The following is a 26,285-nucleotide window of genomic DNA, read 5'->3' as shown; positions in this document are numbered from 1 at the left end:
TCGTCTTGTCATTATTCTACTCCAGTGGTAATTTACAGAAAACATTTACAGATACACGAGAGGAAACCTGAGCATCCGGAGGAAAGCCACACGGCTGCAGGGAGAATATATAAAGTCTAGTAGCAGAGGTGAGGATTGAACCCCGGGTCCCTGGTGCTGCTGTATCATCCGTGCAGATTTTAGGTCCCAAAGCTGCCAATGCGATTTGAAAATGCGATTTGAACTTGTGTCCCCAGTGTGAGTCCGGATCTCTGGGTTACGAGTCCGGTAACTTCATCACTGTGTCACCACTATGCATGCACCTATTGTCCCGTTGTTCAGCTCTGAACGCTTTGAACAATAATGTTTCATTTACGAGAAGAAATGTAGCTAATGGTACCAATAGCCGGTTTCTATTGTCTGCCCCGGCCACACATAGAAGTCGGGAGGAGGATGGTGGTTCTGTGTTATTCTTTGACATTGGGCTCTGAAGTTAAGGCGAGCAGATGGGGATGGGTTGCTTGGTGTTTCGGTGGCTGTCAGTGTGTCCACTGGTGTGCCCTCCCCCCGGCGATCATGTGATCCGCTCCCATCCACACCCCCCCAGCTCCGACGTCTCCTTTGTTGTTTCCGTGGCTCAGTCCCCCTGAAATCGCCCCGTGCGGCTGCGAGGTGGGGAAGGCAACAGCGAGATACAACCGAGGAAATAGAGTGAGAGTGACACTGATAGGAGCGGGCGGAGAGAAAGAGAGAGGGCGAGAGAAAAGGAGGACTGAACCATTCATTAACATCGTCCACCTCAAATCAGGGAGAGGGTGCTGAGGAGCTGCTTGAACGAATTCGGATCGGGAAGGGGCAGCGGCGTGTCCCGAGCACGCACACAGTGAAGCGGCAGCAGCAGCGGCAGCGACAGGGCGAGCACGACCGCTTCTTCCCGTTAGCTGAGGAACAGCCGCCGCCTGCCCCGTGTCCCCGTCCCCTCCTCCCCCGACCACTCGCCGCCGGCTTGTTCGCCTTCAACCAGCGGCTCATCTCCGCTCCGGCCATGGTGGTGTCAGAGTTGCTCGCCCCATCCCAGCGCACGTTAGCCGGACCGTCGGCGTGCTGTTGCCTCTGGCTGTTCGCCGTGTTGGCTGTGGGCAGCCTGCCGGCGGGGCTGCCCGCCAACCCGCTCTCCAGCGTCGAGTGTCAGAGCGGCAAAGGCAGGGGAGCCAATTGCTCAGGTGGGTGAGACACAAAAGAGTGGGAGCAACATTTGCTTTGACTCCGTTCGGCATCTGAGAACAAAGACGGTCGGAATTAGTTAAATGACCAACGCGTGTGGAAACTGGACTTAACACTGCGACTGTTCTTGTTGTTGTTGTTGTGAAGGGGACAGTTGTAGGTTCCTGGGGGGGGGGGGTGGGGGGGTGGAATGTGACAGATCGAAGATAGCACTTGGGTGCTTTGGTGTTGCCGACGCGCATTAATATGCCCTTTGAATGGATCTTGCAGAAGGGAGTAGCAGGTGCTTTAACATCGCCCGGAGAATGCCACCCACCCCACCCCCATCATCCCCGACCGTCCCTTGGCCGGCGATGAGATTGAAAGATGGAGCACCCCCACCCCCGGGACTTCACGTGACCTTCACTATTAAATATTTAACAAAAGGTTTCATTTATTTTTGTTCATAAAGAGCAAAAAAAATAAGAGGCTGAACGAGAAATCTTGGGTCGGTCCCCTGTTTAGACACGTTTGTAACAGGCTTTTTACGTGCACCTGATAGTGAAATCGTGCATCGTGGTGAAATCATCAGTCATTGTGCCATTTGAATTTTGTAGATCAGTGATTGCACGCAGTTTTGGAAAGGGACTTTCTGCTTATCATTGTTCAACTTAAGCCGTTTTTTTGTCTGTAGAGTGTGAACTAGTTTTCTGTCGGAGCATTATTGGTTAATTTAACGTACAGACCCTTTAAACGACCCCCCTTTCCCCAGCCCACCAAGTTGATCTGTAGCGAACTCAGCTTTACGACGTGAGGCACAATGCAACTGATAGCTAAATGGATTCGTACACAGTCCGTTTCAACTGTGTGCCTTTTAGAATCAATGAAATAGAAACGCAAAGATGAAATATTTGGTTGGAGCCTTGAATGATTTGAGTGTGTTTGAGAATTAACGTGTGTTGCTCTTTCTGACGCTTTTGATATGCTTATTTAGAATAGTATGTATTCGCGAAGAAATGAGCCCTACTCTGCAATATAGAAAATCCATAATAACCAGTGATATCCCTAATGAATTGTGTCACATTTCATGACAAAATTCAGACAAAATTGGTGTATTTTTTAAAATCATATCCCATAGTAAAAGCAAACATCGAAAACATTGGTGTGAGTGAACAATGTTTCAAATCCAAACTTTTATCTTATGATAATGTTTTTTTCCTAGGCATAATGATAGCTGAAAAACAAAAACAGACTAAAAATCATTCAACTCTAGTTTGTTGACTTTTCCCGAACCTTATTCCCAAATTGGTTGCCGGGTCTTTGCTCCATCCTCAAACTATTTATATGTTCCATCATCATCGAACATATAATGGTCATCTCAGGGGACATATAAGGGTCTCGACCCAAAACGTTGCCTATTTCCTTCGCTCCATAGATGTTGCCTCACCCGCTGAGTTTCTCCAGCCTTTTTGTCTACCATGGTCATCTCAGTGGTCGCTTCACTCCAGGCATTTAACTTTGTCAAGTTTACCTCGTATATTCCAGGATACAAAGAGCCACGCTACTCTGGAAAAGTAACAAATTAAACAGAATAGAGATATTTAGGTGTCAGTACTTTAACAATTGTCCTGTGTCTTTCTTTGTTCTTTATAAATCCTTAATTACAGTCAATCCATAACTTTCTTCCTTAAGTCATTTTTTTTCTCTCCAAAAAGTAACAATGGATCGACAAATTGACTTTTAATCAACCGCCAGTAAATTGATCATGGTGTTATTGCAATTTATAGCAATTTCCCTTTGGGTGGATATCATTATTTAGGGATACTATGTGTATCAGAGTGATCCAGCATTTCATTAATTCTGCATGAATTTGATGCATTCTCACAAAGAACCCCAGGTTATTACTATCATTGACACAGTGAATCCAGGGAACCCAGTTCTGAGCCCAGGGAAAATTAGCTGGAAAGTTGCTCAGCAATAGGTTCTAGTTTCAAGGAAGGAGAAGAAGGCACCATGTTAGGCCAGGAAGTTAGCAGTTCAGTCAGAATGAGCGAGGAGAGGTTTGGTCAACTTATTATAACTGTGTTGATGACATAAAGGCTGAGATGGGAAGACAAAGACTAGGCAGAGACAAAAGATTGTCCACTCAGGAAACTGCATTGTTTTCCACCTTCTCAAGCTTTCCATGTCTTGGACATGCATTTTATCAAGAGTTAGTAAACAAACACTTTGGGAGCAAATTGAAAACCAAGTTCTTGAACATAGTTTAAAGAAGGGATTAGTCCATTTGAATTCAGAAAAAGTAAAAAAGACCATTTGTGTTAGAGTAACAAAGGGTGGTGGGTATATGGAATGAGCTGCCAGAGGGGGTAATTAAGGCAGGTGCTATCGCAACGTTTAAGAATCATTTAGATTAGTACATGGGTAGGATAGGTTTAGAGGGATATGAGCCAAATGCAAGCAGGTGGAACTAGTGTAAATGGAGCAAGGGTGAGTTGGGCCAAAGGGCCTATTCTGCACTCTATGACTGTGAACCTGTGAATCTGTGAGTAACGAACAGAATTATAGCATGACTCTTATTCTTAATTTCCGATCTAAGAAGGAAGGTAACTTTCCAAAATTTACAGAGTTGTTCTTTTTGCACTGGCACCCCAGTATAGAATTTAATGAATAAATCTCTACATTGAGACTCTGGCTGCTCTGTCAGCTGGTGTAAAAGATCCTACATCAGGATAGTTTTCCCCATGGCTGCACCCAGTATTTATCCTTCATTCAGAAACAAACATAATCACAGTGTTTTGATGAGAGCTTGTGAACAAATTTGCTACTTTGTTTCCTATCCTCCGATAATCAAAGATACTATATGGCTGCAAGTTTTTCTTTGCCTTGATTCTTCTATCTCTGTTTTAGTTGATCTTGAGTGACAGTTTCTCAGCTGCCTGGGGTAGATCTATTTGTACTGGAACAACATGCACCCAATACAGTTTTGATGAACTCATCTCCTCTCATTGGCATAGCTTGAACAGCCATCAATTGGCCTGAACCAGACTGATGCAAGCCATCCACAACAAGAAACAGATCTTGAAAGAGACGTAATGCTTTAGGTTATTAACCTCCTGAGAACAAATGAAATGTCACCTGCTTGAAATGCCAGTTCCATTTTCTCTTTTTGTTGCTGCCTAACTTACTGAGTATATTTAGATTCTGATTTTCATCATCTAAGTATTTTGCTTTTGTAATTAATGTTCTTTTGGTATCATATTGAAGGAAAAGACTACAATATTGCTTGCCCATTGTTCACAAGTTGAAAACTAACTTCATCAAATTTATAGCTTATACAGTGCATTGTATTTCTGCTAGTGTTAGCTATTCAACTAAATCAGTCTAATCCTATTTGCCTGCCATTTCTATATATACTTTCATAAGGACTTATTAAAAAAAACATTGGATAGACTTCTGAAAGTCATGAAGAAACTAAGGCTTTGAAGAACCGGAAAAAACAAGATATAGCTTTCAGATCTGAATTGCAAAACCTTTGCATAGGCCCATTGGGAAAATTATGCACAGATTATTGATGTGAGATCCATGTAAAGTAGTCTTCAGACCAAAAACCATCTGACTTGAAAAAAAGTAGTCATGATATAATTTTTGCTCAATATAGATTACCATCATATTAACAATAATTGTTATCTACTTAAATCAATTTTGTGCAGTGGTATTAATTTGGACTATAAAAATAATGCTTTTATTTATAACTACGCATGCATTATAGAATTATGTAGCATGTGTTTAGTGCAGATAAACAGTGTGGTGTCATAAAAGTCTTTGAAGGAAATGGATCTCAGTGGGTAACTCTTCCCCAAAAAGAAAGTAAAATGCGGAGAGATAAGCAGAATATAATTGGGGAGACGACAAAATAATAAGGGGCAAGATGTTGAAGAAAGGGACAAGGGATGAAAAATAGAACATTGATAATAAACGACAGAGATCTTTAAGAAGAGTTAGAACACTCTATTCCTTAAAATTGAAAGCAATATTGACCAAAATTAGTTTTATCGCACGATAACAATAATAAACTATACAGTAATGCTGTAACATCCTAATTCTCAATATATTAATTTAGATTTAGCCCCACCCCTGTCCACCTCTCAGGGTTATCAGATGTTCTGTTGTGGCCTTTACATGGCGCAGCATACCTAGCAATAACAGCTAGTTTACATAAGGTACCTTTAACATAACAAACCATCTTAAGGAACTCTCTAGGATCATTAGAAAATAGCTTTTTACAGCCATAGTAATGCTTCAAATTAAGCAGGAGGCAATGGAAGCAATTGGAAAAAGTAAATGATTTGGTTTTTGGGGCCGATAACCTGTGGTTGTAAGTTGTGACTCAGACATAAGGGCATTCTCATTGCTAATGGAGACTGGCAACCAGAAGACTCAAATTGGATTGGGAGAAGGGGGGGGGGGCAGAGTAGGAGGGGGGGGCAGAGAGTGATGGAGGGACAGAGCGGAAGTGGGGGGGGGGGCAGAGAGGAAAGAGGGGCAGAGAGGGAAGGGGGTGCAGAGAGGGAGGGGGGCAGAGAGGGAGGGGGGCAGAGAGGGAGGGGGCAGAGAGGGGGGGGGGGGCAGAAAGGGAGGGGACACAGAGGGAGGGAATAGAGGCAACACCTACCCAGGTCATAGAGCAGCAGCCTCCCCACATCCCCAACCCTTCCCCCTCTCTCCTCCCCGCTCTCTCCTCCCCCCCCCCACCTCTGCTCCCCCCCTCGCCATCCCCCCTCTCCACCCCCTCCACCCATCATCCCTCCACCCCTCCTCCACCCCCCACTCCCTCCACCCCCCTTTTCTCATTGACTTTCTATTTGACAATGAGAAGAAGAGATTTTGGTCATTTCGGTAGAAATTTGGAAAATAGGTTCACCTGGAGAAATGTGAAGTAATGCATTTCAGGAGGTGTAACAAGATGGGGAAATATGTATATTATATGGGAGGCAATAGGTATTTGGAACTCACTATCCAAAGGTATGACAGTGACAGAGACTTGCATGACATTTTTTAAAGTGTTTGGTGGTACTTTAAAAAGTGACAGGTACTTTGAATCTGTCTTCACTAAGGAAGACACAAACCATCTCCCAGATGTACTGGAGGACAGAGGATCTAAAGGGGTAGAGGAACTTAAAAAAAATTTCATTAGGCGAGAAATAGTATTGGGTAGGCTAATGGGACTGAAGGATGATAAATTCCCAGGGCCGGATGGTCTGCATCCCAGGGTCCTCAGGGAGGTGGCTCTAGAAATAGTGGACGCATTGGTGATCATTTTCCAATGTTCAATAGATTCAGGATCAGTTCCTGTGGATTGGAGGATAGCTAATGTTATCCTACTTTTCAAGAAAGGAGCGAGAGAGAAAACGGGGAATTACAGACCAGTTAGCCTGACTTCGGTGGTGGGAAAGATGCTGGAGTCAATTATTAAAGAGGTAATAATGGGGCATTTGGATAGCAGTAAAAGGATTAGTCCAAGTCAACATGGATTTATGAAAGGAAAATCATGCTTGACTAATCTTCTGGAATTTTTTGAGGATGTGACAAGTAAAATGGATGAAGGGGAGCAAGTGGATGTAGTGTATCTAGACATTCAGAAAGCCTTTGATAAGGTCCCGCACAGGAGACTGGATGGTATTGGGGGTAGGGTGTTGACATGGATAGAAAATTGGTTGGCAGACAGGAGCAAAGAGTAGGAGTGAACGGGTCCTTTTCAGAATGGCAGGCAGTGGCGAGTGGAGTGCCGCAAGGCTCGGTGTTAGGGCCGCAACTGTTTACCATATATATTAATGATTTGGAAGAGGGAATTAGGAGCAACACTATCAAGTTTGCGGATGACACAAAGCTGGGTGGCAGTGTGAACTCTGAAGAGGATGTTAGGAGGTTGCAGGGTGACCTGGACAGGTTGAGTGAGTGGGCAGATGCCTGGCAGATGCAGTATAATATAGATAAATGTGAGGTTATCCACTTTGGCGGCAAAAACAAGGGGGCAGATTATTATCTCAATGGGGTTAGTTTAGGTAAGGGGGAGGTGCAGTGAGACGTGGGCGTCCATGTACACCAGTCACTGAAAGTTGGCGTGCTGGTACAGCAGGCAGTGAAGAAAGCTAATGGAATGTTGGCCTTCATAACAAATGGATTTCAGTATAGGAGTAAAGAGGTTATTCTGCAGTGTATAGGGCTCTGGTAAGACCACACCTGGAGTATTGTCTACAGTTTTGGTCTCCTAATTTGAGGAAGGACATCCTTGTGATTGAGGCAGTGCAGCGTAGGTTCACGAGATTGATCCCTGGGATGGCAGGACTGTCATATGAGGAAAGATCGAAAAGACTAGGCTTGTATTCACTGGAGTTTAGAAGGATGAGGGGGCATCTAATAGAAACATATAAAATTATAAAAGGACTGGACAAGTTGGATGCAGGAAAAATGTTCCTAATGTTGGGTGAGTCCAGAACCTGGGGCCACAGTCTTAGAATAAAGGGGAGGCCATTTAAGACTGAGGTGAGAAAAAACGTTTTAACCCAGAGAGTTGTGAATTTGTGGAATTCCCTGCCACAGGGGGCAGTGGAGGCCAAATCACTGGATGGATTTAAGAGAGAGTTAGATAGAGCTCAGGGGCTAGTGGAATCAAGGGATATGAGGAGCAGGCAGGCACGGGTTATTGATTGGGGACGATCAGCCATGATCATAATGAATGGCGGTGCTGGCTCAAAGGGCCGAATGGCCTCCTCCTGCACCTATTTTCTATCTTTGTATGTTTCTATGAGATGTTTTGAAGATATGTGACCTGCAGGAATATGCACCCAGCGCTGCTATATGGGATTAGGGTAGATAGGTCATTTATGACCAGCAAAAACACATTAGGCTGAAAACCTGTTTCTAAAATTCCTTTTGATCTATGAAAATATACCTCTGTTTTAGTAATGTTACAGCATGATTTTATAATTTAGTTGGTTAATGCAAAAAGCACAACATCACAGGAAATTCACTATTATCATATTATGCACCCAAATTATACCGTAATAAAATAAATAATACAGGAAACATAATATTAATATAATAATTAAACCGTCCATGTTGCATTGAGTCCCCAGTTCCAGAATTCTTCCTTTGGCTGACCTTCACTTTGTTGTGTCAAACCTAGAGTGGGATTTCCAGTTTCATCATGCCGAGAGAAGAAGATGATTTACAATTCTGCCTTCACCCAAATACAGGGAGTTATGGAGGGGGAAATGTAACCATAACCATCCTGATGGGTTTAAGTGGCTGAAGCAAGATAGATGGTGCTCAAGCTTGGCGACTCTCTGTGTGCTGGTCCCAGAAATGGATCTGCAATCTTTCATGACATACTATAACTATGCTGTAAACTGTAGGCAGTTTGATTGTAATCATGTATTGTCTTTCTGCTGACTGGATAGTACACAACAAAAAAAGCCTTTCACTGTACCTCAGTAAATGTGACAACAAACCAAACTAAACTAAAGCGCCTGTCCCACGAGCATGCGATCTGCAAGCGGCAAGCGCGACCAAACCGGAAGTGGGTGCCGCGCGGAGGACGAGTGAGTGACGTGAAGTTCGAGCGAAGTCCGCGGTGACGTACGGTGTCAAGACGCTGTGTACTGCGTCGAGACGCTGCGCACGCCCGTCGAGGCGGTGCGTACGGCGTCGAGGCGGCTGCGGGCTAGTAGGCCGTTGCCGCGCGGAATTTTTGAACACGGTCAGTTTTTCGGAGTCCCGCGTGATGTCGGGACCAGCTCCACACATATCCATATGGCTCCGGCGATCGAATTCGGACTGGCCCCGGGAGGCCGTACGGCTCAAGCGACCACGTTAAGTCGCGCTTGCCGCATGGAGTCGCATGCTCGTGGGACGGCCCTTAAGTCTGTGCATTTATATCTGGTTCATTTTGCCTTGCATTGACCTCAGTTACAATTCTCTCCCGAAATACTTTAGTCATCAAACATTTGAGCTATAGGTTAACTTCCAGTTCTCATTGTAGATAAAGACTCTCAGCAGATCAGGCAGCATGTGTGGAATGTAAAACAGTTCACTTTTGGGGTCTGAAATCATTCATCAGAACAGAAAGCAATAGAAATATAGAAATGGAGAAAACGTTTTGAATAATGTAGGAAGTACCAGACCAGCAAAAAGAAAGGCCGAATACCTTAAGAGAAAGAGAGAGTAAAAAGCAATCAAATAGCGATTCCTAGAGGGGAGGGCAATTGATGGGAAACTTTTAAGAGGCAACATGAAGAAAATAGGCAAGAATAATGTGAGAATTAAGCAAGAGGAGAAAGTATGAGTCAAGGACAATCTAAAGGATAAGAAACAGTACAAAATATTTGTGAGAGAGGATACCAAAAAAATAAATTGAAGCAAAGTCAACCAAAGGAGAATGTAGGCAGAAAGAGAAAATCACATCATGAAAAATAATCTTTCATTCTAATTTTGACCCTGATTAATACCTGGGACAGATTGCCTGAATTAGAGCCATGTACATTGTATTATTAGTAAACAGGGAGCACAGTTTGTAATTGCAAAGCCTGATGTTAGTATGGCTACAGCTATAGAATTAATATCTTAAACCTTGTTATCAACACAGAGAATTGTGATAGTTTTGAACAGGGCACTTGCTGTTTCATTGCTGGGCAATTTGTATTACTTTAGGAATACGGCATGGAAACAGACCCTTCAGCCCACGGAGTCCACGCTGACCATTGATCACCCGTTAACACTAGTTCTATGTTATCTTCTGCTTTCTCATCTACTCCTTCACCCTCAAGACAATTTACAGTGGTCAATAACCAACACATGCAACATGTCTGTGAGAGGAAAAGAGAGCACCCGGCTGAAACCCACGCAGTTACAGGGCGAAAATGTAAACTCCACACAGACAGCACCCAGGGTTAGGATTGAACCCGGGTCTGTTGTGCTATGAGGCAGCTGCTCTACAGCTATGTTTCTGTGCTGTCCTTGATAATTAAATCACATTCTACAACCGCATTTCCTATTTTGCATCATAGGTGTCAGAAATTGCATTGTATACACATTGCATTGTATAGAAATTGTCATTTCTATGGGCAATAGAAAATAAGAGATTGGAATTACTTTTGGAAATTGCGTCTCTGAGTTTCACAACAATTATCTAGGTTGTCTAGCTGATATAACACCCCTCCAGCAGGAAGCAAACATCCATCCCTTCTTGCATCTGTTGGATGTTGTGGACAATATTGATGGGCTTTCACAACCCACAGCTGGCCAATCCAGTATCAATGGCCCGCAGCTGAAAATCAGGTCTGTTTCTTCTCAGGAATGTGATTTATTTATGCCCTCCTTTGAGGTGCCCTAAACTTGCACTGGTCGTGCAGTAAAACAAACAATACAATAGGAGCCATGCTCATTATATGAAGGAACATCTGCTGCAAAATAGGATAAATAGGGGTGGCATGGTGGCACAGCGGTAGAGCTGCTGCCTTACAGTGCCATAGGCCCGGGTTCAATGAGGTCCTGCTATGGGGTCCTGCTGTCTGTAAGGAGTTTGTATGTTCTCCACTTGACCTGCATGGGATTTCTCCGGGATATCCCGTATCTAACTACACTCAAAAGACCTACAGGTTTGTAGGTTAATTGGCTTGGTATAATTGTAAATTGTCCCTCGTGTGTGTAGGATAGTGTTAATGTGCGGGGATCGCTGGTTGGCGTGGACTCGGTAGGCCGAACGGCCTGTTTCCGCGCTGTATGACTAAACTAAATTAAACTAAACTACCATTACCTAGTGTTCAAAAGGGAACTGCAGATGCTGGAATATCGAAGGTACACAAAATTGCTGGGGAAACTCAGCGGGTGCAGCAGCATCTATGGAGCGAAGGAAATAGGCGACGTTTCGGCCCGAAACGTCGCCTATTTCCTTCGCTCCATAGATGCTGCTGCACCCGCTGAGTTTCCCCAGCAATTTTGTGTACCTACCATTACCTAGCCACAGGATTCAATTTTTACTTACAAATCTTAAAACTATAATTTCCACGTTTCATGATTTATTCGAACCTCTCGATGCACTTATAAGATCAATTACTCTGTGTAAACATTTTGTCAGTTTTTAGATTTCTTTGTGTCATGTACAAGGTGAACATCGGGCAGTGTTTCATTTCATTAGCAGGAGGTCACCAGACCATGCTACACATTGAATGAAATTCATTAACCTCCCTTCTGCGACGCAACATACACCTCTCATTTCAGTAGACTCCACTGAGTAGAGCATGTGTAACAAATGCATGCAAGATCAAACCCCATGTTGGTTAAAAGATTTTCATGCACAGCTCATTCACTTCAGTATAATGTATTTTAGATAAATGCATTTGATCAAATACTCTTTCAAATACATTTTTTTAACCATAGTATTTGTGTGTGAAAGCTACTGACAGAAAGTAAATTATTCTGAATCTAATCCTCTTTATATTAATTTTCTAGTTACTGCTCTCCGTTACATTGTCAGTTTTTTTGTTTGCTGAGGAACGTGCATAGAATAGTAAGATTAAACGAGAACTTACCAGTTTGAAGTTTGATCTTTATTTTATGAGGAGGAACGTTGAGGGAATACGTGAAGAACCCCGCCTACGGCGCATGCGTGTCATTCTTCAAAGCAGCGGTGTGAGGTCACAGATAGAAAATAATGACCTAAGATAGTAAGATTATTAAAGAGATACCAGTTTAAGATATGACCATATAAGGGTGGGAGCGGAGGGCACGTATTCCCTCAACGTTCCTCCTCATAAAATAAAGATCAAACTTCAAACTGGTAAGTTCTCGTTTAATCTTACTATTTTACTTCGGAGTCACGTGAGTGACTTCGTGAAGACTTCAAAGCTCTGTGACCTCATGCCGTGGAACGAGTCCAATCTTCACAACTGCCTTGGTAGTTTGGGAGAAATTGTTACTGGTATTTAAAAAAAAAAACACAATGATACCAACATTTTTAAGCAAAAATTGTAAATAATATGTATTAAATCAATTTATAAACCTTATAAGCTTCAGGTGTAAATTAAATAGAACTCAAAATTTTGCCCGAAAACGTTTCTTCTTTTCTAACTGGTTTGTTGTAATATGTGCGAAACGTTTTCTCTGATGACCATCCTGCAGTTCTGAGGATATTGTCCATCGGTACCTCCAGGCGATTAGCTGCTGATGTAGATGCAGCCCTGGTGGAGTGAGATTTGAATACATTAGTGTCCACTCCTGCCTGAACTAAGCAATATCTCAGCCACCGTGAAATGGTCTGAGTCGAGACTTTATGGTATGGCTTCTTATGGCTAATTAAAAGAGCCTTTTCATTGCCTCTGATAGCCTTCGTTCTGTCCATATATAACATGATGTGTTTTACTACACAGAGACGTTCATCCTGTGGATAGGCTATGAACTCTATCACCTGACCCGCTGATCCTGGTCTATTTTGCTTAATAAGGCCCTGGATCACGAAAATCAGCCTTCCTGTCGCCTCCGTCAAGTTATCCAATCTTAACTTCTGTAATGACTGGACCCTTTGCGCTGTGACCAGCGCCATAAGCATAACCATTTTCATAGTTAGATAGTTTAGCGGTAATGCCGTAGCCGGTGACCAATTCCGTAACATTTTTAGGACTACGCTCACATCCCAGATTTGGCTATATCTAGCCCTTGGTGGGTTAGTGTTAAAGATGCCTCGTAGCAGTTTTATTACTAGAGGATGTGAGCCGACACCCTGTCTTTCTGTGCCTTCCCATAAATAACTGGACAAGGCACTCCTAGCACTATTGACCGTGCTGTAACTGAGTCCTTCAAAGTGCAGGCTTGTGAGGAATTCTAGGACAGCTGGAATATCCACCTTTCTGTGGTCTAGATTGTTGTCCAGGCAGTATTTAGTCCATTTCTTGACATGACATAAATATTGTTTTTGAGTGGAAAGTCTCTGTGCTGCTGTGATCATGTCCACAGTTCTATCAGATAAACCCATATGCCGAAATGGTTCCTTCAGAGTCTACAAACCAATAAATTTAGATAATTATGGCAAGGATGGCTGTCCCCAGTCACCGGATGCACCAGCAACTGAGGACTATGTTTTAAAGTAATATATGGTGTAAGCACCAAATCCTGCAGCACCGAGAACCATGGTTGGGTAGGCCAATCAGGTACTATGAGAATCCCAGATGCCGAGTCTAGCTGAATTTTCCGTAGTACCCGATTGATGAGGCAGAAAGGAGGAAATGCATAAATGAACCATTTCCCCCAGTGCAAAGAGAATGCATCTGTAGCTTCTGCCTCAGGATCTGGTTCCCATGATATATACCTAGGTAACTGATGATTTAACCTGGATGCAAAAAGATCAATATCCGGCCTTCCGTACTTTGCTGTGATATCAGCAAATATCTTTCTGTCTAACATCCATTCCGTATTTTCATTAAATTTTCGTGACCTGGCGTCTGCCACTGAATTAAGTATCCCTGGTAGATACGTAGCCGATAACCAAATATTCCTTTGGATACACCATTTCCCACCATTGTAGTTCTTTTATAGCTCTAATTGTTAGCTCCATAGGCCTATCAAAATGGCCTCTATTAATTTTTAGTGCTCTAATTTTTTCTCTCTGTAAATTTTGGTAATGCAATCGTCCAAATTGAATGGCAGGAAACGTGGCTATAATTTTCCCAATAATCCTGGCTACCCGTCTAATGGATGGTTTAACGGTATTAATAAGCTCTGTGCAATCCTTTTGGAACTCAGTGGCTTTCCCTATAGGTAAAGTCACTAACATATCAAGTGTGTTAATAGTGAACCCCAAGTAATCAATATTAGTTGCAGGTGTTAATCTTGACTTAATTGGATGGATAATGAATCCCAGCTGTTCCATCAATTTTCTTGTGGCAACCACTGCTCTACTAGCCAATTCATAAGTTTTCCCCACAATCAAGATATCATCCAAATATGCCATCACTCTATAGTTTTGTTGTCTAAGAAAATGCCAAAGCTGGTTTAAGAATTTTTGTGAATAATCTAGGGGCTGACGTTAGCCCGTTTGGTAGCGCCTTGTATTGCCAAAGCTGACCCATCCAATTAAATTTCAAAAACCGTCTGTGTTCTTCTCTGATGGGTACCGTATAGTAAGCATCTTGCAGATCAATACTTGCCATAAAGTAGCCTGCCGACACTAGCTCTGTAGCAGTACTAAAAGTATCCATTTTAAAATGAGCATATTGTACAAACTTATTAAGTGTTGATAAATCAATAATTATCCGGCAACCCCCATCTTTCTTATGTCTAATGAATATATTTGAGACAAATTCCTGTTGTTCATGTTTGGTTTTTTCCATTACTCCTTTCGTGAACAACCTTTGTATTTCAATTTTTGCTTTAGCTCTGTCTAATTTGGTAAGCATATAAGTTCTGTCCGGTGTATGTTGTACTGGAGGTTCTTGTATGTGTATAAACTCTATAAGATATCCCTTAATACTGCTAAGGATATACCTATCCACAGTTAACTTACACCATGCTTCCAAATGAAATTGCAACCTCCCTCCAAGTTCTGTGCTCCTTATTAATTTTTGAGGCACAGACCCACCTACCTCCATGGTTATCGGTGGTGTTACTTTCTTGGTCTTAACCGAGGTTGCGGAGGGCCTTGAGGTTGAAAGTGGGGTAAATGTTGAAGTGGAGGCTTCCGCATTTTCCATTGTGGGCGTCCCGGGCCAACCCCTAAAAAAGGACGCTGTTGCTGGTTTCCTCTGGCCTCTCTCCAATTTTTCGTACTATACATACTAGTACTTGCTTTTTTAGTCGTCCCATAAGGATGATACCGTTTTCCGACATATCCTTTGGTCGCTTTTATTAGGCCCAACGTTTTGGCCTCTTCCTCCAAATCTTTGACCTGTTTTGATAGGTCACCCCCAAACAACAAATTTTGAGGTTTTATGGCTTTCTGTTTGCACAGGATTGCAAATTTTGGGTCTAACGTTGGCTGAATAGCCCCTTTCCTGATGTTGTTCAGTTCAAATTGAACATTGCAAAACAGTGCTAAAGCGTCTTTCATGTCATTGGACATATCCACATTTTCCAGCGTACGGGCCAAAGCTGTTATACCCGCCGAGAGTCCTTTACTAGCATTCTGTATTTTTATATCCAGACTCCGAATATCCTGCCCCACGTGTCTCCAAATGCTTCGGTTCACCTTGGGTACATTCAGAGCCGCACAATTTCGCGGAGGTAAATGTCTTGCCCATACCTCAGCTAAGGTATCAGTTTTGAGGTGATGGGTCGTCATATAATCAATGCTGGCCGCCATCCTGGCCTCTAGGTCTTTTCCAGTTTCTTCTTGCTGGAAATATGTGTGCACCATGTCCAGCAACTGTGTTCCCTCATCCTCCATATGGGAACGTGGCTCTGACTCTTGTTCAGAGTCCGAGTCAGGCAGCCCTTGAACACCCTCTTCAGATGAGGATGATATGTCCAGCAGCCTTTTCTGGCCATGCTCTGAGGGACTTACACCTGTATGTGTGCGGCTTTTATCCATTTTCTGGAGCCTGACACTATGGAGATGTTCCTCCCACAACCGCTCCAGCCGACTTTCGTGCTCTCCCGCACTAGTCGCTCGCGGGTGTTTCTTTTTAGCCCACCGCTCCTGCCGACTTTCGTGCCCTCGGGCACTAGTCGCACGCGGTTTAAATCGCAACTCGTCGCCATGCCTACCGGCTCTGGTTGCTCCCGGCCGCTGCAAACGCCGTTTTTTCGCCGTCCCGGTACTCCTCCAAACAGATAGATGACGGCCCCACATGCTGCAGCCACTCGTACTGTTTTCCGAGCTCTGCAGATGCGATCGCTGCCGGCTGCTCTATGCCCTGCAGCTGGTCATCATCACTGCTATACAAGTAAGTATTTACCGGCGATTTTTCGGGCTCACTTTCCCAGCGGTTCGTTTTGCGTTTCGCCTTCCCGCCCGGTCTAGAATTAGTTTTTCCCGGCGCGGGGTTTGAATCTGGCACAGCTGGCTCAACGCAAACTGCCTGTGCCGTCGGCTGCTGCTGCGGGTCCCCGGCACCTTTACCGCCGACATCCTGCAGCTTCTTCACAGCCTTTCTGCGTCCTCTATCCATTCCTAAAAAACGGTGAAAATGCAGAATCACTTACCTGCCGTCGACCGGCTTTTTACCTCTCCCGTTCAAGGGGACGTCCTCCCCAGGTCCGACACGTTCAATGCGTGTATGCGATATGACACGCATGCGCCGTAGGCGGGGTTCTTCACGAAGTCACTCACGTGACTCCGAAGTAAAATTGATGAATTATGATGTTCTGAATACAAACATACAGGACTTATTGTATTCAAGATATTAGATATAGCTCTTAGGAATCAAGGGATATGGGGAGAAAGCAGGAACAGGGTACAAATCTTGGATGATCATCCATGATCATATCGAATAGTGGTGCTGGCTCGAAGGCCGAATGGCCTACTCATGCACCTGTTTTCTATGTTTCTATGACTTGGAAAAAGTCCAGTGAGATTCATACTAGCCTTTTTTTGGATATGGCATCAAATTGAAATAGATCTTCAGATTTTTTAAGTGCCAAAACGTTATTTTGGTCATAGGCAGCTAATGTCATGCTATTTGAAGATGAAATGATTTAGGATCCTGGTATCATTTCACAGTATTAAAAATTCGATCTTGTTTCTAGATTTCTGTGCAACAAATATTTGATTGAAATCCAGTTTTAATGAATGAATGAGTTATAAAATTATGTTAACTATAAATCTGAGCAAGAGATTTACAGTACATGCAAATCTCGGAAGTTCCCTGCCAAAGACAAAAAAAGACTACTTCTCTATTATCTGTTTATGATGGAAAATGTAATGACGTGACAATCTTTGACAATGACGAGACGGCATTTTGGAATTTTACTATTATACTTGATGGCAAATTCAAATGGATTATTTTCCTTATAAATATAACACATTCGTGAGCCAGTGTTATAAAACCAGTAGAAAGTTTAATGTAAAAAATATCTTTATTGTTGTCATAATGGTTACAGACTCCAGTAAATCTGCCACAAAGTGTATTCGGTAAATGGAGATGAAACTTTTCAAGGAATATTCATTACTTTTTGCTTGTATATTATCATAGTGCAATGTAGAGACGCTGGTAATTTCAGCATGTTTTTTTCTGGTTTGAATTAAAGATCGCTTTAGATATTTTTTTCATTGAAATTGCTGGCTTTGAAATGGAATATTTTGAAAATACCAGATTCAAGTTGTGCCATAAATACATAGATCTTGTCTGTGGCAAAATATATATATTTTAATGTATTGCTTCTTTTCATGTATAGTTAGTGGAATATACATCAAATGTCAAAGCAGTGGTAACTAAAGTAAATAATCAAGCATATGTGGAAAGTTGCCTCAAAGTGAACAGCTAACACATAGTTATTATAACATCTGTGGTGCTGTAATAATGTTGAGGGATTTACCGCTGCTGCTGGAAGAACCTAATCCCCACTTATCTCCAGTCATAAAATTGTGTTGTGAATGGCAACTGGTTCATTTTCATTTTCTCTAATGATGGAATAGAATGTTTTAGAAAAAAGTTAGATCAGATTAGTCAACTTTGTATATGTATAACTTTGTTCATGTATAAATTTTGTTATTTGATATCTGTTATTGTCAGACTTTGGCTCCAGAACTGTTGCGCTACAATGCTGAAAACTATATTCTGCACTCAGAATTGAACATAAATCATATAATAGTACAGCACAAGAACAGGTCTTGTGGTACACGATGTCTGTGCTGAACATGATGCCATGACCCACTCTTATCTGCCTGTACACAATGTATCTCCAGTCCCTGAATGTCCACATGTCTATTCTAATGTCTTTTGAATGCCACCATCATATCTGCTTCAACCACCACCTCTGGAAGCATATTCCAGACACGCACCTTTCTCCATGTAAAATAAAATTTGCCCTCTCACCTTAAAGCTATGCCCTCCAGTATATGATTTTTCCATCTTGGGTTAAATGTTCTGCCTTTCTATCTAAGGGGGGGGGGGGGACCTCATTGAAACATACAAAATCGTGAAAGGCTTGGATAGAGTGGATGTGGAGAGGATGTTTCCACTAGTTTGAGAGTCTAGGACTAGAGGTCATAACCTCAGACATTCTTTTAGGAAGGAGGAGACATTTATTTAGAGGGTGGTGAATCTGTGCAATTCTTTGCCACAGAAGGCTTTGGAGGCCAAATCAGTGGATATTTTTAAGGGAGAGATAGATAGATTCTTGATTAGTACAGATGTCAGAGGTTATGGGGAGATGACAGGAGAATGTGGTTAGGAGGGAGAGATAGATCAGCCATGATTGAATTGCAGAGTAGACTTGATGAGCCGAATGGCCTAATTCTGCTCCGATCACTCTCGCTAGGGGCGCCACATTGATGGCAGCCTCTGCCTACAGTCTGTCTGTTTCTCTATCTTTTTTGTATTTTTAGTTTTAAAAGTGTGTTTTGGAGGTTTCTTTAGTTTTTCTTTCTGGGGGAGGGGGGTAGAGTAAGGGGGAAACTGTTTCCCAGTCACTTCCTGGCGAGGATGCAACTATTCTCCGAGTCGCGTCCTTGCTCCCCCCCCCCCCCCCCCCCCCCCCCCCCCCCCCCTCGCAGCCTACCAACTGGATTGGCACGGACTTTCCTGCTGGGGACTGGACCAAAGCTTCAGCGGCTGGGCCTGCTGCATCAACATCTCGGAGCTGGGGTTTGGAAGCTCCCAGCGCGGGCGGCGCTGACCAACATCGAGGAGTCCTGGGACACTTTGCCGAGGGCCGCCAGCATTGAATCTCTGACCAGCGCAGATTCGGGAGGAAGTGGCCAATTCGGATGTCCATGCCGTTGAGGTGGTTCTCCCGTTCTGACGTTGGAGTTCCATCATCCCGGCGAGAGGGCCTGAACATCGGGCCGCCCGTGGCGCCGACTGCGAGGGGTTCGGGAGCCCCCGACCACGGGTGAACAACGGAGGACAACGGAGGAGGATGACTGAATTTTAGAGCCTTCCCTCACAGTGGGAAAATTTGATTCCGCTGTGTGGGGATGTCGGTGTTAAAGTCAATCATGTTCTGCGCTCTTTATTATTCGTATGGCCGTGTGGTGACAACACATGTCACTGTACCAATTGGTACATGGGACAAATAAATGTATCTTGTATCACTTATGATCTTATGAAAGAGGTGAGGAAAAGGGATGGGGTAAGAATTAGCAAGAGGATAGTGGATGTAGACGAGGAAGGGTTGAATGGTTATGAGTCCTATCTGGGAGAGAAGGGTGGTTATAGTAACCTTATCTGGAGCAGCCAAAGGGGTGCTAATGGTGGAATTTAATAAAAAAGGAAGTGGGAGGAATGGTGGGTAGATGGGAGCGACATGGTGCTGGGAGGTTGGTGGAAGAAAAATTATATTCCCAGAACAGGGAGGGATGGGTGATGAGCAAGTGGAGGAGGGGGAAGGAAATAGATGAAGGGAACAGAAGGACTGAAAATAAAGATGTGCATGTTAGGAGCTGGGTAGATAAGAGGGAGGGTGATTTTCTGCGCAAATTGGAAAATCACATTTTCCTGATAATGGGTTGTAGGCCACCCAAGGAGACAATGAGGTGCTGTTCGTTCAGTTTGAATGTGACCTCACTGTGTCTTCATAAACTTTCAACGGGTTTCTGTTAATCCCTTCAAGGGATGCCACCATATGACCTTATGACCTTGAGGAAAACACTGGAGCTCTGGAGGAACTTAGTGCATCAGGCTGTCTGACCCGCTGAGTTCCTCCAGCACTTTGTGACTTGCATTTATTTTGTCTGTACAAAGATTTGTACATTTGCACGTTTTATTCTGGCTGTAAAAAACAGTTTTTTTGATGTTCACTGGCTTTAATGGCCTGTAGATTTGACTTCTCAAAATCATTTTGCTGCTTTAAATTCCGAAACATACATTTAAAATGTCTTGCATTTTATTTTACTTAAATCCACAACCGATTATTTCTCACTTACCCATGCTGAAATCCATTTGTCATAAAACAGAAGATTTTTTTCAATAAGTGGCAGGTGGTGTGCTTTCTCAGCCACAATGGAATGTTACATAGACATGAATCAGGAGTAGGTTTAAGCCACTCAAGTCTACTTCACCATTTAATAAGATCATGGCTCATCAGGAGATGTGCAGAAACTCCAGTGAAATAGCATTAGCAATCTCTTGGCAAATGATGTGGGGATCCCCTGTAGACATTTGATGCATTTGGATTTATAGTTCATTTTGTTCACTTTTGAAGCTGCTTACTCAGGTTTACTCCAAGGCTGTAACTCTTATTATTCTTTCAGGCATGAGATGAATTTTAAATGTTACACCTATTTCATTTTATGGCTGCAAATTTTAAGCTCAGCATCTCTAATCTGCAACCTTTGCTTGTCCTACTGTCGGTAACACTCATGTACCCCGTCAACTCAGAGGTGTTCAGCAAGAATTTCTGTAAAAGTTCACCCAGAACAAGCAAACGTGAAAGCAAGCTTACACGATGGCGCCCAACCCAGGCAAATGTTTATGTGCTAGTCACAGAAGTGGGTCTGCAGTCATGCATAACATTCGCTCAATTCTTTAAATCTCTACTCCAACAGTCGCGTTATTCAATGGTTAGGAGTGTTTTATTGTCATACGAGACTATCACACAGGAGGCTTGGTCCCCCAACGCAATATTCCACCACTCACCCATAGCCCCCAGCTGCACATGCGCAGTTCATTTCGCATCATCCCTAGCAATCTCTTCCCCTTCTCTTCACCCTCCCTCTTATTTTCCCTCTCTTCCTCCCCTCCCCAATCCCTCATCACCTCTCTCTCCCTCTCCTTTCCCCTACCCTCAGTCACTCCCTCCCTCCCTCCCTCCCTCCCTCCCTCCCTCCCTCCCTCCCTCCCTCCCTCCCTCCCTCCCTCCCTCCCTCCCTCCTTCCCTAACTCCTCTCCCTACCCCCTCCTATCCCTCTATCCCCCCCCTCCCCCACTCCTCACCTCCCCTACCCCCCCCCCCCCACGATCCCTCCTCACCTCTCCCACTGCTCTCCTCTCCCTCTATTCCCCACTCCCTACTTCCCCCACTCCCCCCTCATCTACTCCCCCTCCTCTCCCTCTATTCCCCCTCCTCCCCCACTCTCCCTCCTCACCTCCTCCCTCTTCTTTCCCCTCTCCTCCTACCCTCCCCCAATCCCTCCCTCACCTCACCTCTCCTTTCCCCTACCCTCAGTCACTCCCTCCCTCCATAACTCCTCTCCCCTCCCTACTCCCCCCCCCCCTCTCCCTCTATCCACTCTCCTCCCCCACTCTCCCTTCACAGATTATGAGGTTGCCGCTCCTCTCCCTTCTTGCGTGCCCCGGAGGAACATCAGCCGTCGGCGCCCTCAGAGCCAGGCATCAGATTTGCCTGGAAGCACCAGCAGCTACAGCAGTGCTGGCGTGTGGGCGGGAGGGGGGTGTGGGGGGTGGGGAAGAGCTTGAAGAAAATACCACCGATCGGAACGAAACTTGTTGCACTCATGGCCATTAGAACGGTGAGTGAGCTGGTGAAAAATCGGAGCGCTATCGCGTACCGTTTTTGTGCAAATAGAAAAATCGTGCAAACCGGGAGAGCACAAGATCAGAGCTTTAGTTATGCATTGGCAGCGGTATAGATGTCCCAGATAAAACAATGAAATTCTTGCTTGCTGCAGCACAACAGAATATTATTTATTCCCTTCATCATGTACCTGTACACTGTGGATGGCCCGATTGTAATCATGTATTGTCTTTCCGCTGACAGGTTAGCACGCAACAAAAGCTTTTCACTGTACCTCAGCACACGTGGCAATAAGCTCAAAACTCAAAACGCAAAGAAAGAGCAACTGGCCCATCTATTCTGTTTCATACAATCTTGCCTCCTAGTGGATCACAATTACTGCACTCCCCACCTACCTAGAGATATACTGTATACTCTTCTAAAGGTGGCATAAAACACAATTGGTGGGAAAAAGAAATCACCAACATACTGTACGTTGCATATATTGGTAACTGGTTCATCACCAATCTTCTCTGCAAAAAGGACCTTCAATCTTTTCTGCCTTATCCAGTCGAATTATTTGTTGTGTGCAAGTACAATTTAATTCATTTATTAGTTAATGAGCCTCAATCAAGTCATTCTTACACCGTGCTTTTTTAAAGTAGACCCAGTGGTTTAAGTTCATTTGAAACATCAAGGCTGTTGAAAAACTGGGAATTGATCTTTCGGTCTTTCCTTACAGTGTTTCCAGGGACCCACTACCCCCACATCAAGAGAATTAGAACTGAATACAGTTTTCTAATTCTTGCTTAAAACAGAATAAGACAGTATGTTTTGTGTTGTGGTGACTGAGGAGAGGAACTGCAATATATTTCCAAATCACAGTTGTGTGTGACTTGGAGGGGGACCTTCTGGTTGTGTTTGGGAAGCTAATTTTGTGGATCTGAAACTAAAGCAGAGAATGCTGTAAATACTCAGCACATCAAACAAAAAGAAAAGTAGTATATCCGTCCTCCAGAGATGGTGTCTGACCTTGCAGAATTACTCCAGCATCTTGTGTTTTTTTTTGTAAAACAGTATCTGTGGTTCCTTGTGTCGTCATTCAACTAATAAACAGACTAAATGTTTCAAATGCATGGAATTTTATCAGAACTAATTCTATGATAAATTCTGGTGTCACCATGTGCCTGGGCATTTTTTCTTTCTTAGTGATAGAGGTCCTGGGTTTGGAATGTGGTCTCAGTGTAGAGTAGACCATGTTATAGATTGGTTACACTCAGCCATGTTGTATTGGCGTTGGAGGAAATGGGATACCAATCAAAAGTGATTTTTTTCTGGATGATATTGACCTTATTGAATTTTGTTGGAGCTGCACTCTTCCAGTTGGTAACTATTCCTTTACAATCCCTGAGGATGTAATTGAGGTCACAGGAGATCAGACACACTTTTGGTTATAGTGTTTTTGTGTATAGTCTAGACATTGGGTACGTACATGGATGGAATTCAACAATGATACTTCCATTTAGGTTTTGGTTTATTATTGACGCGTGTACCTTGGGACAATGAAAAGCTTTGTTTTGCATGCTATCTATTCTTGTTGGAAAGTACTATAGGTAAATGCAATCAAGCCAAACTCAAGTACAAAAAGTATAGTGAATAGAAAGATATAGACTGTAGAACACAGTTCTCAGCATGGTAGTGAAACAGTTCCTGAGACAAAGTCCAATGTATGTAATGGGGTAAAGGAGAATTGGATTCCGCCCTAGCTTGTGGAAGGAATGTTAAGAAGCTTGATTACAGAGAGGAAATATCTCTTTCTGAGTCGGGTGGTACGCACTTTCTAGCTCTATCTTCTGTATGACAGGAGGGGGCTTAATGTTAAGAGGACATGATTAGAATCTCTCTTGTTTGAGATGCTTTTGCCCGAGTACTTTTGTGACATGTATTATACATCCTTTACCAGCCCATACTTGAGTGTCATGTAGGTCTTGCCGCATGCAGGCATTGCTTATTTCATTTTCTGAAGAGCTGATAATGGAAGTAAACATTCGGAGATCATCAGTGAACAACGCCACTTCAGACATTGTGATGGAGGAAAGGTCACTGAAGGAGCTGAAAGTGACCTAAGACACAATCCCGAAGAACACACACTGCATTGCTTGGGGGGTGGGATGATTGACCTCCATAACCAATTGGAGGGGACAATAGTATGGACCAGCATTTCAACACCAAATAGACTGAGATGGGACAAGAGACTCCAAGTGGCCAGAGTCAGTGCCCTTTAAGGCAAAGGAATGCCAGTTTTCTTACAACATGCACTGTCAATGATTTGCAGTTTCCTCAAATGGTAAAAAGGTGCATGATTAAATTTGCTCATGCATCATAATTTTTTTAAATCATTCGTAAATGTAACAAGTTTTTTGGGAATATCTGTGTGAGGTCATGTCAATTTGCTGCAAAAGCTAAAAAAAATAAAATAAAACAACTGCAGATGTTGGAAATCTGAAACAAGCTAGAGAAAATTCAGATTCAGATTCAATTTTAATTGTCATTGTCAGTGTACAGTACAGAGACAACGGAATGCATTTAGCATCTCCCTGGAAGAGCGACATAGCAAATGATTTGAATAAACAATAATAAGTGTCCGGGGGGGGGGGTGATTGGCAGTCACCGAGGTACGTTGTTGAGTAGAGTGACAGCCGCCGGGAAGAAGCTGTTCCTGGACCTGCTGGTTCGGCAACGGAGAGACCTGTAGCGCCTCCCGGATGGTAGGAGGGTAAACAGTCCGTGGTTGGGGTGAGAGCAGTCCTTGGCGATGCTGAGCGCCCTCCGCAGACAACGCTTGCTTTGGACAGACTCAATGGAGGGGAGCGAGGAACCGGTGATGCGTTGGGCAATTTTCACCACCCTCTGCAATGCCTTCCGGTCGGAGACAGAGCAGTTGCCATACCATACTGTGATGCAGTTGGTAAGGATGCTCTCGATGGTGCAGTGGTAGAAGTTCACCAGGATCTGAGGAGACAGATGGACCTTCTTCAGTCTCCTCAGGAAGAAGAGACGCTGGTGAGCCTTCTTGATCAGAGTTGAGGTATTGTGGGTCCAAGAGAGGTCATCGGAGATGTTGACTCCCAGGAACCTGAAGCTAGAAACACGTTCCACCTCCGTCCCGTCCCCTGCTGACTCAGGCTGCATCTGTGGAAAAAGAAACTGAGTTAATGTTTTGGGGTGGTAAGCAGCAGGTCAGAATGATATTAGAAAAAAATAATTTGAGCCAAAATCATGGAAAATGATAGATAGAAATGGCCAGTTCTGTTACTGATGGAAAGAAGGAGTGAGCTACCTAAAGCTGGAAAATTTGTTATCAAGTGCAGAAAGCTGCAACATGCCCTGACGGAAGATGAATGATGTTATTCGAGTTTGCTTTATCCCTCGTTATTACAAATTTCTTGAATTTGGTTTACCTTTCACTTTCCAAGGGGAACTATCTCCCAGCCTATTTTGTTACTTTGTATTCACCCTCAGTTTTGTAGTAAACCCTGAAACCAGATTTTTATTTTCTCAAAGACATAACTTCATAATTCCTTCTTCCAATTTGTGCTATTCATTTGTAATTTTGACAATTCAAAACTGATAAATTGCACAACATTTGAATTGATTTTCACTAAAAGTTTTTGCAGTCATATTTCATAATATATTTCATTACTCCATTATGTCACATTTTCAAATATTTCTCTGAGCATGCCATCATCGTGGTGGTCATGAAATTTCAGTCGGGTGGGCTAGTTTTCACAGCACAACATTTAAGATATGTTGATGCCACCACAGCAAAGCTAACCTCAGTCAAAATTTCAAGAAAGATTTTTTTGTAATGGAATTTTTGATATATACATTTTACTCATTGTCAACATCTGAGATTTGATTTGAATCTCCAAGGGAAAGTACTTAGTCAATTATTATTGGGATCTCCACGACCTGCCTTACCTTTCCACACATCTGGACTTACTTTTCCAGAAGTGGAGGGTCGATTGAGCTCGCCCTCGGAACTCGAGAGACATCTCATGAAGTGACGTTTGCTCTGTGCTTTGGGACGACTTCAAGAAGCCCCACCTCCATAACATCCTGATGGCTTTTGACAGTACGCTGCTGTCAAGGAATATGAATTTTCTTTTACTATCAAGAAACAGTAAGAAACTTTTTCAAACAGATTTGTAATTAAACAAAAATAAATATAATTGTAGGTAGACAAAATTCTGTAGAAACTCAGTGAGTGAGGCAGCATCTATGGAGCGAAGGAAATAGGCAACGTTTCGGGTCGAAACCCTTCTTCAGACCTGAAGGGTAGGGAAGAAGTCTGAAGAAGGGTTTTGACCCGAAACGTTGCCTATTTCCTTCGCTCCATAGATGCTGCCTTACCGGCTGAGTTTCTCCAGCATTTTTGTCTACCTTCAATTTTCCAGCTTCTGCAGCTCCTATGTATGCAGATATTTGTTTATGGG

General features: G+C 43.4%; 1 protein-coding gene across 1 annotated transcript in view; it reads left to right on the top strand.

Moving 5' to 3' along the window:
- Positions 1–576: 576 nt before the first annotated feature.
- Positions 577–26,285, top strand: part of tmeff1 (transmembrane protein with EGF like and two follistatin like domains 1) — a 226,512-nt gene continuing 200,803 nt past the window's right edge. The window contains exon 1 of the mRNA XM_033012319.1: positions 577–1,202. Coding sequence (XP_032868210.1) covers positions 1,025–1,202 — 178 coding nt within the window. The 5' untranslated portion in view covers positions 577–1,024. The remainder of the gene's footprint in view (positions 1,203–26,285) is intronic.

The sequence above is a fragment of the Amblyraja radiata genome, chromosome 2, assembly GCF_010909765.2.
Source record: "Amblyraja radiata isolate CabotCenter1 chromosome 2, sAmbRad1.1.pri, whole genome shotgun sequence".
Taxonomy (NCBI): domain Eukaryota; kingdom Metazoa; phylum Chordata; class Chondrichthyes; order Rajiformes; family Rajidae; genus Amblyraja; species Amblyraja radiata.
The sequence above is the reverse complement of the archived record's forward strand: the minus strand, read 5'-3'. Positions and strand labels throughout refer to the sequence as shown.